We start from the raw sequence: 17,739 nt of genomic DNA, 5'->3' as shown, positions 1-17,739 counted from the left end.
TGGGAGACACAAATTGCAAAGCCCCCCAGGGAATATTCTCACCCCACACCTCCCAGGCCCCCTTACTGGGACAGCTGCCTTCCCTGAAGAAGCTGTCGGTGTGGAGTCTTCGGTCCATGAACGCCATGTGTCTATCCATCATCTTGGTGTTCTTTGATCTTTCTCAGCAGTGTCTTGTAGTTGTCAGGGTGCAGGGCTTGTACATCTTTTGTCAGATATATCCCTAAATAATTGTATTTTAATACCATTACAATTACTATCATTAAATATCACTTGATTGCTTATTAGTAATGTGTGGAAATATAATGGGGTTTTGTGTATTGACCATCCTGCAATTTGCTAAGCTCACCAAAACGAATAAATGTTATAAGTCCCGGGAAGTCTCTGTAGGCAATAACCTGAAATTGTTCACATGGAAATGTTTCTTTCTTTCTTTCTTTCTTTTTTTTTTTTTTTTTTTGGATGTATTAGAAACACCTTTTATTTCAAGTAATTCACAAAGAAAAGTCTAGGTCCAAACATAAAGCAGAACATATTTCACAGAATAAAAAACTGAAATGAAAGTCTGTATAGCTAAGCTTTTCTTTCCTTTTATAAATATATTTTTATTGAAGTTTAGTCAGTTTACAGTGCTGTGTCAGTTTTTGGTGCACGGCACAGTGCTTATCATACATGAACATATACATAATCATTTTCATATTCTTTTTAACCACACGTTGCTGCTAGATATTGACTATAGTTCCCTGTGCCATGCAGTGTAAACTTGTTTATCTATTTTATATACATTACTTAATATCTGCAAATCTTGAACTCCCAATTTATTCCTTCCCACCCCTTTTCCCCCCTGGTAACCATACGTTTGTTTTCTATGTCTGTGAGTCTGTTTATGTCTTGTAAATAAGTTCATTTGTCTTTTTTTAGATTGTACATATGAGTGACATCATATGGTATTTTCTTTCTCTTTCTGGCTCACTGCACTGCACTTAGAATGACAACCTCCAGGGCCATCCACATTGCTGCTGTAGAAATGTTCTTGACTGCACCTGTTTTCCCTTCCCACGTGGAACCCCTACGACTCCCACCAGGTTCCATTACTCAGAAGACCCCATTCAAGGGGGAGACCTGAGGCCTAACCTTTTGACAGCATCACTATAAAGGAACTTGCCTTTGTGAAGGTTCCGGGGGTGGGGGTGCAGTCTGCCCAGGGGAAGTCCAAGGAGTCCCAAGTCAGGGTTGGGGGTCCAAGGAAAACAGAAGTGGGAAATGGGAAAGAAACCTGGGCGACTTGCAGGTCTGCTCCACTGCCCTGCCCCACTCTCAGCTTCCACGCCCTGAAAAAGCAGTCCAGGTTTTAAAGCAATAATTATGAAACTTTTTCGTTCCTGTTCCCTGAACACATTTTGAAAAACTCTTCCTTCCACATGTCAAGCAGACATCTAAGTTTTGCATCACCAATGCAAACAGTTGTAAAGGATGTTATTTCTGGCAAACTGTATTATCTTTTCAGCCAAACATCGTAACACTTTGAAATGCACACAGCGCGACTAAGCACCAAAGCGATCTGATACACTCATCGTCCAGTTAAAATGCGCGTTAATAGTTACCCTTCTTTAACAGGAAATTTTGTATCTTCATTTTTCTTCTTGAACCTGTATTTCAATCTCACTTTCTCCTTATAAATACACCATAACGTCACATCTTTTTGGTTTTGTAAGTCTGTTATTGACCATCCCATCACTTTTCTCTGGCAGAGGATGTGGATGCACGTTTAAATGTAATGACAGCATTTCCTCAGACCCAAGGCTCTTGCAACATTTTTTTCTGATGGGCTTGCCGTTCTGATGATCAGCATTTCCCAACTCAGCAAAATTACAAATCTCAAGTGTTGGTAATTAGTCACTGAGAGTGAGACAAGGCACAACCTCATTCAGTTTATAGCTTTCCTTCCTGCAGCTGCAGATCCTGGGGAGCCTTGGTCACAGAAGTAAACAGGCGAGAACAGAAAGCCCCGTGGGCCTGTGTGGCTGTTAGGAGCCCTTGCCGCTCAGTTCTCTGAAGCTGGGAGTTACAAGCCAAAAATTACATGGTGATCTTTCACCAAAACTTTAGAACGCCAAACCAGCTGACAGTTGACTAGGTGTCTCTTCAAGTTAAACTTGAAGAGTTAGAATTTCTCTGACTTAAGGAAGGATTTATCAGTTCCCAAAACATTCTCATTCTTAGCAAAACCCACCACATTCCAAATGGTGCCTTGGGCAAGCTTCCGGAGGTCTGCAGAGCCCAGAGCAAAGCCCCGCGGCATCCTGTGGGGAAGGGTGGGGGGAGGAGGTGGTGGGAGGGGCGTGAGAGAAACCACCCCTGGCAAGTCAGTCTTAGGGAGAAATCAACTTCCTTCCGACAACCCTGCCTCTCCCCTCCTGGAGAAGTCTTCCTGGGGTGCAGCTGGGGACCACTGTGCTGAGGTTGTTAACAGAAGTCCTCCTCGCCCTGGCACCGGGGGAGCAGGGAGGAGGCGGGCAGGGCAGGCCTCCCCCTCGGGCACCCTGATGAGGGTGGAAGACGAGGGAGCCGGGAGAGGAGAGCGCAGGACTGCTGAGGCTGCTTCCTCAGCTAGGAGAGCAGGCCCGCGAGGCGCTGTCTGGAATGTATAGAACCAGAAATAGATATTTCCCACGGTGTGGGGAGTCTAGCTCAGGGATAGAGCGCGTGCTTGGCATGCACGAGGTCCTGTGTTCAATCCCCAGTGCCTCCATTAAAAAAGCAAATAAATAAATAAACCTAATCACCTCCCCCCAAAAAAAACTTTTTTCAAGGTTAAAAATGGCTGCCTTTCAGGAGAGCTCCACGTCTCATTTTGTCACCTGAATTATTTTTATTTCAAAACATCCACCAAAGCCATAGGGATGAGGGGACATTGAGAGGACACAGAGCCAACTGGGGACGCCCCCGCCCCCTGCCAAGCTGCAGCCCTGGGAGCTGCCAGGACACGGTAGGGGTTCTCTTCAAGAATCAGATTCCCACGGGTCCATGTTAACATAAATACATGACTGAGTGAGTAATTCACCAAGGGAGAAGAGACAAATCTCCCACACAGAAAAATTCCAAGGACACCATGGGGGTGCTGTGCCCTCAGCAGGCGGGAGCGCAGCCCCCGAAGTGCGGGCCGTGCGGGCGGCTCCCCCCGAGAGCCCGGCGTGAACGGGGGAGAGGCATTGGCAGTGGAGACCCCTGGGCGACGCCCCCTCGGCCAGGGGCTCAAGTCCACACCAGCAGCGACAAGTTGCACTGAGAGCTCGCACCCTGTGGGAGTGACCTGAAGGGCCCTTCCTCCGCGGTCCTCCTGCTAAAGACACACAACCCAGTCCCACCACGAGAGACACCGGCCAAGGCCCAGCAGGGGGGCCTGCCACAGGACACCGTCCCACACCCTCCCCTCATCAAGTCACCAGAGTCACAGCAGGACTGAGAAACCGCTACAGCTGGGGGCCAAGGGAGCCCAGAGGCGGAGCGGAATGTGTGTCTGGGCCACCTCCTGGGACAGAAAGGGGACTCCAGGTGAAAACGAAGAAGACATTGTGGGTGAAAGATATTGCAGCCGTATGAGTAGACAAAGGATGCTGCGGCCCTCAGGTCATCAGCCGCAAGCCCGACCCTGGACAGAGAGCGGAGGGGACTCAGGACGGAGACAGGCAGGTAGCCCGGCCTCTGCAGCCACCCCAGCGGTGCCCCCGAGGGGACTCAGGACGGGAAAGCACAGGACACTGGCCCTGGACAGCTCAGGGGCATCTCAAAGAATAATTTCAGTGAGCCCAGACCTTTGCACTAGATTCCTTAACTTGAGATATGTTTTTATTTTTAATTAACAATCATCTTTTCATGTTCCAACTACCTGGTCTTTGTTGCCGAAACTCATGTATATCCTGGCTCCTCCCCGACCCTTCCAGAACAGTCTCTTGGAGCAATCTGAGAGGCCGCCTCCCCGGCTCGAGTCCTTAGAATGTCCCCCAGTAAAACACAACTCTCAACTTTTAGGCTGAGCTTTTTGCTTCAGTTGACAACAGGAGTAAAACACAGACTTTAATTAATCACAATACATCAGTTACACAGACCAGGGCACAGTAATGACCTGAAGGCCAGGGGAGGACATCCTATGAGTTCTCAAGTGATCAGAAGTCTCAGGTGTGGTTTCGCCGGGGGCAGGGCAGGGGGCGGGTGTCTGGGGGTGGGGGGGCCAGGGGTCGTTCCCCTTGTGCCCTGGGTGCCGCCTGCGGGGAGACGGTCAGATGAACGCCCAACACTGACTGCTGGGGCCAGGACCTTCGGGGAGGATCACCCTTCACCTTCTGGGACTCTAGACTTCTAGGACTTGGGCGACCTCGTGGAAATGCCACCTGGAACACTGTCTGTTTGCTGTCCTCTTCCAGGAAAACACCAGCTTTTCCGCGAGTTCCGGGCGATGTCTGCGCGCCAGGCTGCTTTTCGGAGCCGGCATGACGTAATCCTCGGAGCCGTAAACAGAGTGTGTCCGGCCAGTTCCAGCTCACATCCCCGGTGGTGGAGGAGCGGGACCCTTTCCAAGGAAAGGGTGCACTTTGATACGAGCCTCGCCCGCACTCGCCTGAACTGTTCAGAACTGGAAGGGGCTCCAAGAGTGGAGGCACGTTCCTGCCAGAGTCTGGGCGGCGGTGCCAGGAGGCTGGGCAGGGCTGTTTATTTGCCCTTTTTCCGTGAAGCAATCTCTCAGCTGCTCCCCAGCTTGCTGTGTGCAATCACAGGCAAGGTGGCAAGGGACCCACGGGCAGCGCACACGGGGCCACGTGGTCCCACCCTGCTGCCGGCAGGGAGGCCGGCTGGCGGCCCAGACGGCAAGCTCGGGTCCAGGAGCTCAGCCCCAGGCCCCGACCCTGGGCCCACAGCACGTCTGGGACCCTGGGAAAGAGGCTGCCGGGGCTGGGCTGCCCTGTGGGAGCTGAGCTGCTGGCTCCAAATGCCCTGAGCAGCTGGGCTGTGAGCAGCCACAGGGCGGGGCCTCTGTGCGCATCACTAGCTGAGCCCCACCATCAAGGAGAGGACTTTGGGCGGTGCTCTGTCCTTAGGCAGCGGTGGGGGGAAAGGGCCCTTGGCTTGAGGGTCCTCATTTTACAAGGAGGAGCCTGAGGCTCTGGGAGGTCCAGTGATGAGCTGGGATTTGAAAACAGACCTTCCTGGCTCCAAGGCCTGGTGTCACCACATCTTGTTAACCTACAAAGACAGTGGGGGTCAGTGGGGGCGATGATGGGTCTGAAAAGCCAGGGAACCGCTTGCTGGGGAAGTTGAGGCTGCATCAGGGGCCAAAGGGCCAGAGCGGGATGGGCCTCAGAGCAGCGGGTGGGTCCGGCCACCAGGCAGTGGGAGCCCCTGGCTGCACCCAGGGCGGCAGAGCTCTCACCCAAAGCACTGAGTGCCCCAGGGCCTTGCCCTGCTGAGCCACACCCAGGCCCTACCTCCCGGGGAACTGTGGGGCTCTTTCTGGGACATGCCAGTGCTGGCAGGGGGTGGCCAGGTGGGGCTGTGCAGAGAAGGCTGTGATGACATTGCTCAGTGGAGGATGTGGAGCCCAGGTGGCAGTGCAAGGGTTGGCTCGGGTGACGGGGGCAGGGGCTGGGGTGCGGGGTGCTACTTGCCGGGTATGGAACACAGAGACGGAGCCCACTGAGCTGGGAGGGCCTGGGCGGGAGGCTTCCCTTGGGGCTGTGGGCGACGCGATGGCTGAAGCACACATCCAAGCGCAGGCTGGACGGAGACTTGGCTGGACAGGAAGACAGCGGCACGATGCTACTGGTGTAGGTTTGCCCAAAACACGTGGGGGACCAGAGACGGGACAGGGAAGGGTGCTGTGCCCAGGCACGCGCAGGCGGAGGGGGGAGGCTGGAGCCCCCCAGCCGCCCCCACCGCTGGCCAGAACTCAGCTTGAGGTAGGGCACTGAGGGCACTCTCACCCCCAGCCACAAACCAGCACCGGGCTTGGACCACCCACCCAACCACCGCAGCACTGCCGCCCGCCATCGGCCCTCGGGCTTTCCCATCTCACCCCGAGTGCCGTTTGCCCACAGGGAATGGAGTCAACCCTGGAGGCTGCTCCACCCACCTGCCCAGGGCTCCAGAAGCCTTTGCTCTGGGGGCCTGGCCCCTCCCTGCTGGCCTCTGGGACCAGCCACCAGCTTTGCCCCAAGGACTCACTCGGCTTTAAGCCACTTGCTGCCTTGCCCAGAGCCTCAGGTCTTTGGGGAGATCGTGGGCTGGTTTGGTTGCCCTTCCCTCAAGATACACTCTTCCCGTGGGCACAGCTCAGAGGGTTTTGGGAATTTCAAACCTGCCTGCACGGGACAAAGGAAGGGGAAATGCAGAGAGAGAGTGGAGTCTTTAGCCCCCGACCCCATTCTCACCTGTAATATGAAGACAATTGTAAGAATGCTGGCTTCACAGAGCCCTGGTGAGGATCAGAGACAGTGACACAGGTCCTTGCTGGGGACACGGTACCAGGTGGTGATGGCAACACAAGGGGGACTGAGGACCGCCTGCGACCAGCCCACCCTGGGCTATTAGATCTGACTCAGAGGGTCTGGACGCTGATGGTTTTAGAAAGACACGTACGAGCTGGACAGGCCCCCGCCCCTGCTGGACGCTCCTCCCGGCGCAGGATTACCCCGCATTGTGGCAGCTGGCCTTAGGTGTCCAGTAAGGTATCTGGTCACATATCTGAGCAGGTGTCTGGTAAGGAGTTAAGTACGCAGCTTCCTCTGTGTTTCAGATCTATAAGCTCACAGACCTTGGGGGAAGCCTGGCGCTGGGGACGTTGTCGTCACAGCTCCCAGGTGCTTCTCTGTGTCACTGCGCTAGGGCAGGCTTCACTGGTCCCGGTGTCCGAGTGCCTCACACACTGCGTGTTCCAAGAGGACAGCCCCCTTCCCAGGCCGCAGCCTTCACCCCAGCAGCACGTGGGGACTCCCAGGCCCTCCCCTGCCGGCAAACCCGTCCCCACCTGGAGGCCCAGGAAGCACCTTGCTCTCTCGGATCACCAGTCACCGAGACTTTCAGGAGAAGCTGCCCTTTCCCACGCACGGCACCTGTAAAGTTCCACCTGGGCCGCAGGGAGGGAGGCGGCTCGGAAACTGAAGGTGGAGGAAAACCTTTCCCCCTTCTGACATTTCTCCCCTGGAGGAGTTCCTCCTGTAGCGTCCTGCCTCACGCCCTTTTCTGGGGGCGGGCATTGGGTTGTTGGCAGGTGCAGGGGCTTGTGGAAGCAGACACACCCTGCACGGCAGCCCTGCTCCGCCCGCGTCCACAAGACACAGGCTCTGGGCCCCAACAGCGGTGCGGGTGTGGGAGCCCCAGTCAGCGCGGCCCCGCCCCGGCAGGGTGGTCAGTCCTACCCACCTGCCTCTCAGCTTAGCAATCGCCAGTAACAAGTGCAACATTTTAGGGTCCCTCTGCCTTTGTTGTCTTTTTCTGTCCAATACCCTGGCAGGGACAAGGCGTTCTGTTTACGGGGACGCCTGAGATCCCAGACGCTCGCAGTTGCAATGAATGTGGAGGAACTACCTAAAGAGACACGGGTGGAGAGAAAGGAGCCCTCCTACACTGCTGGTGGGGGTCCCACTCCTGGGCATGTATCCAGAGGGGACTCTGATTTGAAAAGACACCTGCACCCCAGTGTTCACAGCAGCACTATTTACAACAGCCAAGACATGGAAGCAACGTAAGTGTCCATCAATAGATGACTGAATAAGGAAGTTGTGGTATATTTATGCAATGGAATACTACTCAGCCATTAAAAAGAATAAAATAATACCATTGGCAGCAACTGGGATGGACCCAGAGATGATTATATTAAGTGAAGTATGTCAGATGGAGAAAGACAAATATCATATGATGTCACTTATGTGTGGAATCTTAAAAAAAGACACATTTTATTTACAAACAAGAAATAGACTCACAGACATAGAAAACAAACTGGTTACCTGAGGTAAAGGGGTGGGGGAGGGATAGATTAGGAGTTTGGGATTAACAGATAAACATTATTATATATAAAATAGATATACAACAAAGACCTACCATATAGAACAAGGAACTATATTCAATTTCTTGTAATGAGTTGTTATGGAAAAGAAATCGAAATATATATGTATGTTTGTATATATGTAACTGAACCGCTTTGCTGTACATCTGAAACTAACATTGTAAATTGACTACACTTCAATTAAAAAAATAAGAATTAAAAAAAAAACATAGAGACACTAAATGCAGATAAAGCCAGGTTTCCAGCAGGAGGTCCTGCCCCAGAGGTGGGGTCTTGCCCACAGGTGTGATCAGGCCTCACCGTCTCTTCTCACTCAACCCTCTCCTCCTGCCCGGCTCTCTGCTGCCCGGGCTCTGCCATCTCCCGCCGTGTCCCCCGGCTCTGTCTCCAGGCACTGTCCCTGGGCTATCCGGCCTTACAGCACTCAGCCTTGGCGCTCATTTGGCTCCTGTCCTCACCTGCATTTCAGGTGGGAGCCCGCATGTGCTCTCAGGTGGACTGTGGTCCACAAGGGACAGATTCCTTTCTTCCCTGTAAGGCTGGCTAATAAAACACGACTGATTCCTTTTTTAAAGGAGGTACTGGGGATTGGGACCAGGACCTCACGCGCCCTACCCCTGAGCTAGACCCATGCCCCCTTTTTTAAACTGAAGTGTGGTCGACTTACTATGCGCTAGTTTCTGGTGTACAGCATAGGGATTCAGTTATACACACATATATTCATTTTTAGACATGTTTATTATCTGATCCCATTTTTATTTTTAGTTCTTCTCATTCAAGAATACAAAGACTTAATTTTGAGGGGGTTAATTAGGTTTTTATTTACTTAATTAATTTTTAGAGGCTGTGCTGGGGACTGAACCCAGGACCTCGTACATGCTAAGCATGTGTTCTACCACTTGAGCTACATGCTCCCCGCCCCGTATATATTCTTTTTCTGATTCTTTTTCATCGCCATTTACTACAAGCCATTGAATATAGTTCCCTGTGCTGCACAGTAGGACCTTGCTGTTTATCTGTTCTGCACATAGCAGTGTGCGTCTGTTAATCCCAAACTCCTAATCTTTCCCTCGCCTCTCCCACAATGGATGCTTTCTGACGATCCTTTAAAAAACACTTGTGTTTATGTATTTACACTGCGTGGAGTTGACGCACAGCGCTAGGTAAGTTGCAGGGGTGACATGGTGACCCCCCACCGTGAAAGTTAGATGATCTTGACGCTCGAGTCTGCCCAGCACTGTGTGCTTAGTTGGCACTTTTGGATGCTGCTCCTGCTCATGAAATTTGGTGTCCCCCCCACCCTCGTGCTGCCCATTCAGTTGGATGCCCAGGAGGCTGTCGCACTGTTGTCCCGTGGTGGCCACCGTGGCTGCCTTTGCATGAGGACCGGGGTGAGGACTGCAGGGGAGCCCGCAGGGCAGTGCCGAGGAGCAACCACCACCCCCTCACTGAGCACCACCTTCCTGCTGCCCAGGGGGAGGAGGGGTGTGAGGGGAAGGAGCTGGGGGGAGGACAGCCAGTGCCCCCACTGCTGGGATAGCTTCTGGACGTCTTCTCAGGTCAGACCTGTGTGATTGGCCAAGCCCTGGCCAGGGCCTTTCCTGCTTGGTCACCATGGAAACGGGGATCCCAGTGCCCAGGGGTGGGCACTCCTTGCTCACTCTCGTGCCCTTGGAGATCATAAGGACCTTATAAGGTCGAAGCGTTGCTCAGGACCCGACACTGTCCCCCAGCCCGCTCCCGCCAGCTCCCCAGACCAGAGGTCTCCAAACCCGGCAGCCCAACCACATCGCCTGTGAGCCGTCCAAGGGTTCCGTTCCTGGTCCAGCCCAGGCCCACTGAGTCCTGGGACAGCATAAGGAAACAGCCTCTGAGATGAGATTCCTGGTGATTCTGAAAGACGCACTGACTTTCGGTCAAAATCAGCCTTCCTGTGTCACGCTCCTTCAAGCCTCACCCTGCTCTCCCGGCTGCATCTGCCTCCAGGGGCTTCCAGCATGTGACGCATCTCGGGGGTGATGGGGTCGGGGACAGAGGCACACCCAGGACACGCTGTGCGTGAAGTGCGGAGGTCACAGGAACACCACGTGGTCGCACTGGTGGCCCAAACAGTGACTCTGAGGGCTTCCAACCCAGAGTGAGCCAGGAAGGATGCACAGTCCTAGGGCCTCAGATGACACAGGAGGGCATGCCCACTCCAGCTCCTGGGGGAAGATGCCCACAGGTGAGCGAGGGGCGAGGGGCCTCCGACCCTCTCTCCTCCCCGGACAGTGAGGAACCCGCCTCGCTTGGCGCACTGGTGATAGCCACTGCAAGGGTAACTAAAGTTTGTCTTTCTGACAAATTCATTGATGTGCAGTATAGTAACTTCCTCCCTGACATCGCCCTTGAGGTGGGAGTGAGGAACGGTTCCTCCTTCTGAGAAGCTGGTCTGCATCCCTCAGCTCAAAGATGCCCCCTGCTGTCCAAGATGCAGAAACCTGCACCTGCCCAAGGTAGGCATCAGGCGCAAGAGTGTGGACGGCGTTTTATCCACGAGACCCACGGTGGAGAGAGCCGGGGTGGTCCTCAGCAGGAGGCTGCAGAAGCTACCCGCAGTCGGTTCACGTCCCCGGAGGCTGTCCAGCAGCACAGGGACCAAATGCTGATGTGCGCAGTCGTTTGGGAGCCTCACGCTGAACGATCTCATTTGTGCGAAGTTCCGGGCTGAGCTGATCCACGGTGAACCGTGCCCGAAGGGCGGTGGCCTCTGGGAGTGTGGGCAGTGCCGGCCGGGAAGGGGCCCTGGGTGCTCTGGGGAGGCGATCGCATTCTGCCCCCTGAGAGGGGTTTGGGTCGCACAGGAGCAGCCCAGCGGCTAAAGGCTCCCCAGGGGATGGGTGTGATCCGTGTGCATCTTTAGAAGAGGCCTGGAGTGCGAAATGACCAACAGTCCAGAGTGGAAGTGGAAGGAACAGGGGGGCAGGTGTTTGTTGTGGTCCTTGCGGGCGTTTGTCCTGCTCCGTGACAGGCACTGTTCTGGGCCCTGGGGAGACAGCACGCGCAGGAACAAACTACCTGTGCCCGCGTGAATTTTACAACCCGGTGGAGAGACACGTGGAAAAAGGCTCAGATGGACACATCTCAGGGGTGAGACTGTGCAATGGAGAGGACACAGCACTGTGAGGACAGGTGGGGATGGGCAGGGTCTCACCTGGGCTATCTTACCTGGCTGCGGGGGGAAGGCCGTCTGTGGGGGTGGCACATTCACAAGATTTGAAGGGGGAGCCAGGCAGCTGCCTTGGGGAGAAGTGTCCTCCAAAAGGGAACAGCCAATGCAGAGGCCCCGAGGGAGCCAGCTGGGTGTGACAGGTGGCTGGCAGGACCCAATGTGTCTGGAAGAGGGAAGAGGCGAGGAGACAGGCAGAGCAGGGGCAGGAGGTCCGACCAGGGTGGGGGGTGCTCTGGAGGCCAGAGGGATGCCAGCCGGTGGGGCCTGGGCAGAGGCATGGGGTGACCAGCTCACACTTTAGGGCTGACAGTGGGAGTGGGGCGCTCCTTAGGGAACGGCGAGAATCTGAGGTGGTGGCCTTGTCGCGGGGGGGAGGAGGAGGTAGAAAAGACACAGACTGTCAGATCTGAAGGTACAGTCGTTTTAAGATGAAGCCACCAGCATTCGCTGATGGATTAGACACAGCAGGTGAGAAGGGAAAGGAATTCAGCGGGATGGCAAGCTTGTGGTCTGCACGACAGACAGTCAGAATTCAGTAAGACTGCCGGAGAGCCAGGCCGGGGAGGCAGGGAGTCAGCCAGGGCCGGAGCTGGGGGTTCACGTGGCGCAGGCCCCGGGCGTTCGGGCCTGGGTGGAGGGACTGGTGAGGTGGCAAAGGCTGAGGAGACCCGGTGGTGACAGAGGTAAAGACTGAGGGACGCTGGGCGGGCAGGTGGCCGGGAGGGAAGCGGCCGTGCACAGCGCACCGGGTACTGAGGGGCTCAGACCGTGGGCGCAGGCAGCTTGGACCCAGGCGGGGAAGGGGAGGAGCCCAAAGTGCCCCGTCCTCCTGCAGCAGGACGCAGACGCCCGGAACTGCTCCAGGGCCCCACAGCAAGCTGCCGCTGCCCGAGAGCTGGGGCCCAGATCCAGGGGTGCCTGCAGCTCACACCTGTAATGGCTGTCACACACCTTCTCCAGGCCTGCGGGTGGTCCCGGGACGTGCAGTCCTGGGCCCCGACCTCTGCGCCGTTCCGCCCTGGGCCTCGGCTGTGCTCGCACGCGCTGGCCTTCCTGGGTGGCGCTGGCTGCCACAGCAGCTCGCACTCAGCTCTCTGCGCTGTGCCCGGGGTGGGCATGCTCTGCTCCCAGACACCTGTGCGGCTCCCTCTTCCTTCCTGCTCTCTCAGATGTGACCATATCGGGTCAGCTGACCCCCCTGTAAGAAAGAGAAAGCCCCGCTCCCTGATGTGAACCCCAGGGGTTTCCTGACTGGCTCCGCCCTGCAGCAGTTCTTCTCCAGCGTGACTGCCCAGCTGACATCTTCAGCTGGTCTCCCTGTCTGTCTCTCCCTGTCGGACAAGCACTTGCCAGAGGTCTGAAAGACCAGACACCCAAGTGTTTTCGCTTAGAAAGGGGGCCTCGTGCGTGGGGCCACCAGGACCTCCAAAGCGGCTGATTCAATTTTTACTCAACCATGTTGATTACGGCAAATTACACTGAAAAGCAGACCCTCCAGAGCCACTGAAACCTGGTTCTGGGACAGACGCAGAACTTGCGCACAGCTTTCCACGCTGGCCCTGGTGGACGCCTTTGGTCCTGGCCCCTCCTCTTGGAGGCCCCTCCCGGATTTCTCCTGGAAACGCTCCCTGCTCTGGACCCAAGTGGTTCAGCTGCGTTCAGGTGTCCAGGACCAGTGGGGAGAGGGGTGGGCTTCGTGCTGCGTCCTTGAGCGGCGGGCATCCAGAGTTGTCGTTCCTGCCCCTGGGAGACCCCACTTGGACAGGAGCCGGGGGGACAGCAGAGCCGAGGGGGTGGGAGAGGGACAGCGTCCTGAGAGCTTGGATTTGGCCACAGTCCATCCTGCTCATTAGCCTGCTGCCAGCCTGTTTGCTTTTTAATCAGAACACGACTGAAAGCATCCAACCACACGGCTGCTTTTTCCAGCTGTTTGTGTCCCCAGGTCCAGGAGTCCAGGGCCCGTGGGAAATGGTGAGACCGGTGACCTCACATCATGAAAGCACAGCACCGCCTCCACATCCTGGTCAGCTCTGTCGCAGGTTCTCCTTGTCCCAGACGCTTCTCCCAGATGGCATTGTTCTCATTTTAAAAAGGCTGTGCTATATATTTATACAACGGAACACTACTCAGCCACAAAGAGGAACAAACCGATGCCATCTGCAGCAACATGGATGGACCTGGGGATCGTCATTCTAAGTGAACTGAGCCAGACAGAGAAAGAAAAATGCCATATGATGTTACTCATATGTGGAATCTAAAAAAAGAACAAAAGGAGACACTAATGAACTCATCTACAAAAGAGAAACAGACTCTCAGACTAGTAAACAATCCTATAGTTACCAGGGGAAAGCAGGTGGGAAGGGATAAATCTGGGAGTTTAAGATTTGCAAATGTTAAGCACTATATAGAGAAATAGATTAAAAATTTCTTCTGTATAACACAGGGACCTATATTCAATATCTCGTAATGACCTTTAATAAAAAGGAATATGAAAATGAATATATGTGTGTATATGCATGACTGGGACATTGCGCTGCACACCAGAAATTGACACATTGTAATTGACTGTACTTCAATTAAAAAATAAATAAAATAAAAAATTAAAGACACTGGCATTTAGGCTAACAGATTTCAGCAAGTTAATTCTTCACGACAAGAAATCAGTCCTTCCTACATTTAAGCCCTGGCCTGGGACTCAGGAGCGCCATGATGTACTCCATGCTGGAGGTCAGTCAGGGCTCCACATCTGGGAAATGAGGTGATGGGGCTACTTCTAAACTTCCCTCCATTCTGGCAATTCTCTGCTAATGTGGAAGGTTCTGGTTTTCCACTGGCATTCCAAATAACTGGCCTATTTAATGTAATATGGAAAAGACTATAGATCATCTAAGTACGGCTTAAATAATTATCGGTTAAATACCCACGTGGCCACCACCCAAGTCCGAAGAGAACGCGGGGGACCCAGAAGCCCTCTACAGGCTCCCCCCCGCTCCCCACGACCCCCCCAAAGGCAACCACTGTCCTGATTCTGAAAGTGCGCACTTCCCTGCTCTCCTCTACACTGTCATTCCCCTAGGTACCTGGACAACGCTTACTTTGGCTTAGTTTTGAATTTTGTGTGATGTATTATAAAAGGGGAAGGATTTATATGATCTGTGGAGAAACCAGAGTCTACGTAAGGTATCACATGAGTGAAAGTAACATGATATGTATTGATTTGAGTCTTGATTTTAAAATTTTTGCTGCAGTACATTTCACAAGCAGGGAATGCGTGCATCCTGTGTGCAGTGGGTCAGCTTTGACAAAGGCCGTCTCGCGTGTAACCCACGGTCCCAACGAGTTACAGGATGCCTCCATCATCTTGGGGATTCCCTCTTGGCCTTTCTTAGGTGCCGGGCCTGGTCCCCATCGCAGTGCGGGGATGCTCTGGGCTCCGTGCGGCTAAGCCCAACACTCTCCGTCTCCGGAGTCTCCTCCTTGCCCAGCGGACGGTATCTGCCCATGTGCGAGCTCCTACCTTGCACTGCAGAGGCGGGCCCCACCGCGGGAGCACAGCGAGCTGGGCTTCTGTCCTGTGCGCGGACCAGGGCTGAGCGTCGCCGTTCACTGTTGTGACTAAAGCTGACATGAACATGCTTTGGAGAACAGACATTTTAAATGCTCTTGAGTAAATACTTAAAAATTGGGTCATGAGGTAGATACACATTTAACTTTTTAAGAAACTGGTGGAAACCTTTCCACTCTTGCCAACAATTGTGGCAAGTCCGGCATCCCCGCAGTCCTCTCCAAGCCATCGTCAGTGCTGTGGGATATGCTGCTGTCTGATGATATTTTTATTAACTTGTTTGCTCTTTTATTAGTATTGTTGTTATTGTTTTGTGTTTTTTGTTTCTTTGGGGGGCTCATTAGATTTACTTCTTCCTTTACTTTTAGAGGAGGTACTGAGAACTGAACCCAGGACCTCATGATCGCTAAGCGTGGGCGCTGCCGTTTGAGCTATCCCCTCCCCTGCGCTGTTATTACTGGGTTGCACAATCCTTTGTCTTATCTACACGCCAGCTCCCTGTTAAACATGTGCACTGCAAACATTTTCTAATTGCTCTATCTTACCTATTTATTTTCTAACCAGTGTCTTTTGATGAGCAGAACTTTTTATTTTTTCTAAGATTTAAAAAAATTTTTTTGGATGGGGGAGGTAATCAGGTTTATTCGGTTATTTACTTTTGGAGGAGGTAGTGGGGATTGAACCCAGGACCTGGTGCATGCTAAGCACCGGCTCTGCCACTGAGCTGTACCCTCCTCCCTCCTCCACAAGTTTTTTTTTTTTTTTTTTTAACTTTCTTCCTAGCCGTTCTGAAAAGGGCCTGCAGCCACACTCCCCATACAGAGCCCCGGGGAGAGGAATATGTTCGACCTCAGGGCATCACTAACGCTGCCGCTGAGCCGACACTAGTCCTCAGGAGCGAGGACACGGAAACCAGCCCTGCCAGCGTCTGACCTCGGACCTCCAGCCTCCAGAACCGGGAGAAACTCAGTTTCAGTTGTTAAACAGCCCCGCCCCCACCTTTGGGATTTTTTTGTTACGGTGGCCGCCGCAGACCAATCCGAAGTTGCTCTCCTGCACACGCTAAACCTCCAAAGCTGCAGGAGCAGGTGGCTTCCCCGGGAGCACCCGCTCCCGGGCCCCAGCTCGCACCTTTGGTCTTACGGGAGGGGGAGGGGTCCCTAAAACAAGCTGATGGACAAATAAAACGTAGAGCCTGCTGTAACCATGCTAAGCTGGCACTGGCTGGAAAAAGACTGACGGCACCACAGCCCTACTCGACTGGCCCCGGTGGACGGTGGGGAAAGGACGTGTACCCAGTGTGCCATTTTCAAGCAATGGGCTTGGTTATCTGCTTTACTGGGAAGGAGAGTCGGCTGAGATATTTGTCTATACAGATAATCAGGGACGTAGAAGGCATGGGTTTGCAGGATTCGGGTTAAGGAGGTCTGGGGAAGATGTGCAGGGATGAAGAGGCCTTTTGGAATGGGGCCAGATGTGCAAATGTTTGCATTCCACATGTATCTCACCAAACGCTCCCGCTCCGTGGGACTCGCCTGACAGTCAGGTGGAAAAGACCACCCAGAGACTTACTGAGGGCCCTCTTCACTTTGACACTAACCCATCCACCATCGCCTCTGACCCAGAAACCAAGGCAGGGCGGCCGGGCCTGACATCCGTGGGGCCTCCCTTCTCGCGCCCGTCAGGGCAGAGATGGGCGGAGAGGTAAAACCGCCTCACAAGGTGCCCAGGGTACCACTGGGAGAGCAAACCTGTGCTCTTAGGTACCTCCTTAGCCAGCTGGCTTTCCTGAGGCCAGAAAGCATGGGCCCAGGACAAGCTGCGAAAGTCCCCTCTCACTGTCACACTGAAGGGTCCACATTAGCTCTCTGGGCTCAGGACCCTGAGGTCTGCTGGTTTGCAAGTCCAGGTACCCCGGGAAGGCAAAAAGCCCACGGGGGAACGTTGTGCCCTGCACACGGGTTTCCATGGAGCAGTATTTGCTCCTCCTGCGCCGCATTCATGAGCCGGACCTCCTCCAGCGACTCTAAGGGGTGGGTGTGGGTATTCGTCCCACTTTGCGGATTAGCACTGAGACCTGGAGCCGGCAGCGGCGCTGGGCTGGGATCCTGGCGCCCCGCAGGCCCCGGAGGCGCGGCTTAACCGCGGATTTGTGGGTCTGAATCCGGAGCAAGGACATGATTTGCTCCACGCAAGGCTCCAAAAAGCACTTCTCTCTCCGCAGGGCGGAGAAAGGCAGCATTTGGAGATGGGAAGCCAGGAGTTAATGGTTAAAACACACACGTGCAGCACCTGCGTGCGTCTTCACGGCCGAAGTGCGGTGAGTCGTTCTCCCCAGGAACGTCCCTGGTGAACCCGCGCCCGCGCGCCGAGCAGCGCGGGCGGCCCCGAGGCGGCCCCTCTCCCCTCCCCCCTCCCCCGCACCCTCCCCGCCGCAGCCGGGTTATTTTCGGCAGCGCGGTTTCCTGGTTTTAATAGACCGCAAACCTGCTCCTTAAAAGCATAGGCGGGGCGGAGAAGGAAAAGACGAGGCGGGGAGGGGGTGTCGCGGAGCCGCGCGGCGGGGCGGGGAGTGCCGGGGGAGGGCCCGGGTTTGGGGCACCCGCGCGCCGTGACGCGCGCCCCCCGCCAGCCGCAGCGCCACTGCAATGGCTGAGCCGGGCCGTCGGACGCCGCCGCCCGGAGCCCCGGAGCCGCCCGCCCGCGGGGAGCCTCGGTGAGCAGCCCCGGCCGCCCCGGTCCCCGCGCGCCGCCGCAGCGCGGCCGGGCCTCTGCGCTGCGCTGCGCCCGCGCCTGGCACCGTGCGTCCGGGGCCCGGGCGCCCTGCGCTGCGGGGCCGCGGGGTGGCCGGGTGGTGGCGGGGTGGCAGGGGCCGTTCGTTCCCACCCGCGGCCCGGGGGTGGC

The 17,739-nt window shown here is 55.0% G+C and overlaps 1 protein-coding gene across 3 annotated transcripts; it reads right to left on the bottom strand.

The window, feature by feature from the left end:
• Nucleotides 1-9,015: 9,015 nt before the first annotated feature.
• On the bottom strand, nucleotides 9,016-13,461 carry LOC116666902 (BRD4-interacting chromatin-remodeling complex-associated protein-like). 3 transcript variants are annotated; one of them, XM_032490631.1, is made up of 3 exons: nucleotides 12,222-13,461; nucleotides 11,253-11,433; nucleotides 9,016-10,968 (listed from the first exon to the last, which is right to left on the bottom strand). In XM_032490631.1, exons 1-3 carry the CDS (start codon nucleotides 12,386-12,388, stop codon nucleotides 10,663-10,665), a joined length of 654 nt encoding a protein of 217 aa, XP_032346522.1. In that variant the 5' UTR covers nucleotides 12,389-13,461; the 3' UTR covers nucleotides 9,016-10,662. The 3 variants fall into 3 exon arrangements, with proteins under 3 accessions (XP_032346522.1, XP_032346521.1, XP_032346523.1); XM_032490630.1 differs by having other exon boundaries at nucleotides 9,016-11,084; nucleotides 11,267-11,433; XM_032490632.1 differs by having other exon boundaries at nucleotides 11,267-11,433.
• Between the last annotated feature and the right edge of the window lie 4,278 nt (nucleotides 13,462-17,739).

Source organism: Camelus ferus, chromosome 11, assembly GCF_009834535.1.
Source record: "Camelus ferus isolate YT-003-E chromosome 11, BCGSAC_Cfer_1.0, whole genome shotgun sequence".
NCBI lineage: Eukaryota > Metazoa > Chordata > Mammalia > Artiodactyla > Camelidae > Camelus > Camelus ferus.
This window is presented reverse-complemented; position numbering and strand designations above follow the sequence as displayed.

Excerpts from the sequence above, each read along its gene's own strand:
- LOC116666902 (XM_032490630.1), bottom strand. The coding sequence starts at position 12,388 with ATGCCCACCCCGGGCACAGCGCAGAGAGCTGAGTGCGAGCTGCTGTGG. Across the intron at positions 11,434-12,221 it reads CACCCGCAGGCCTGGAGAAG|ACACATTGGGTCCTGCCAGC; the intron begins GTGTGTGACAGC and ends TCCCTCTTCCAG. Across the intron at positions 11,085-11,266 it reads GGCCTTCCCCCCGCAGCCAG|GGCCCAGAACAGTGCCTGTC; the intron begins GTAAGATAGCCC and ends CTGTCTCCCCAG.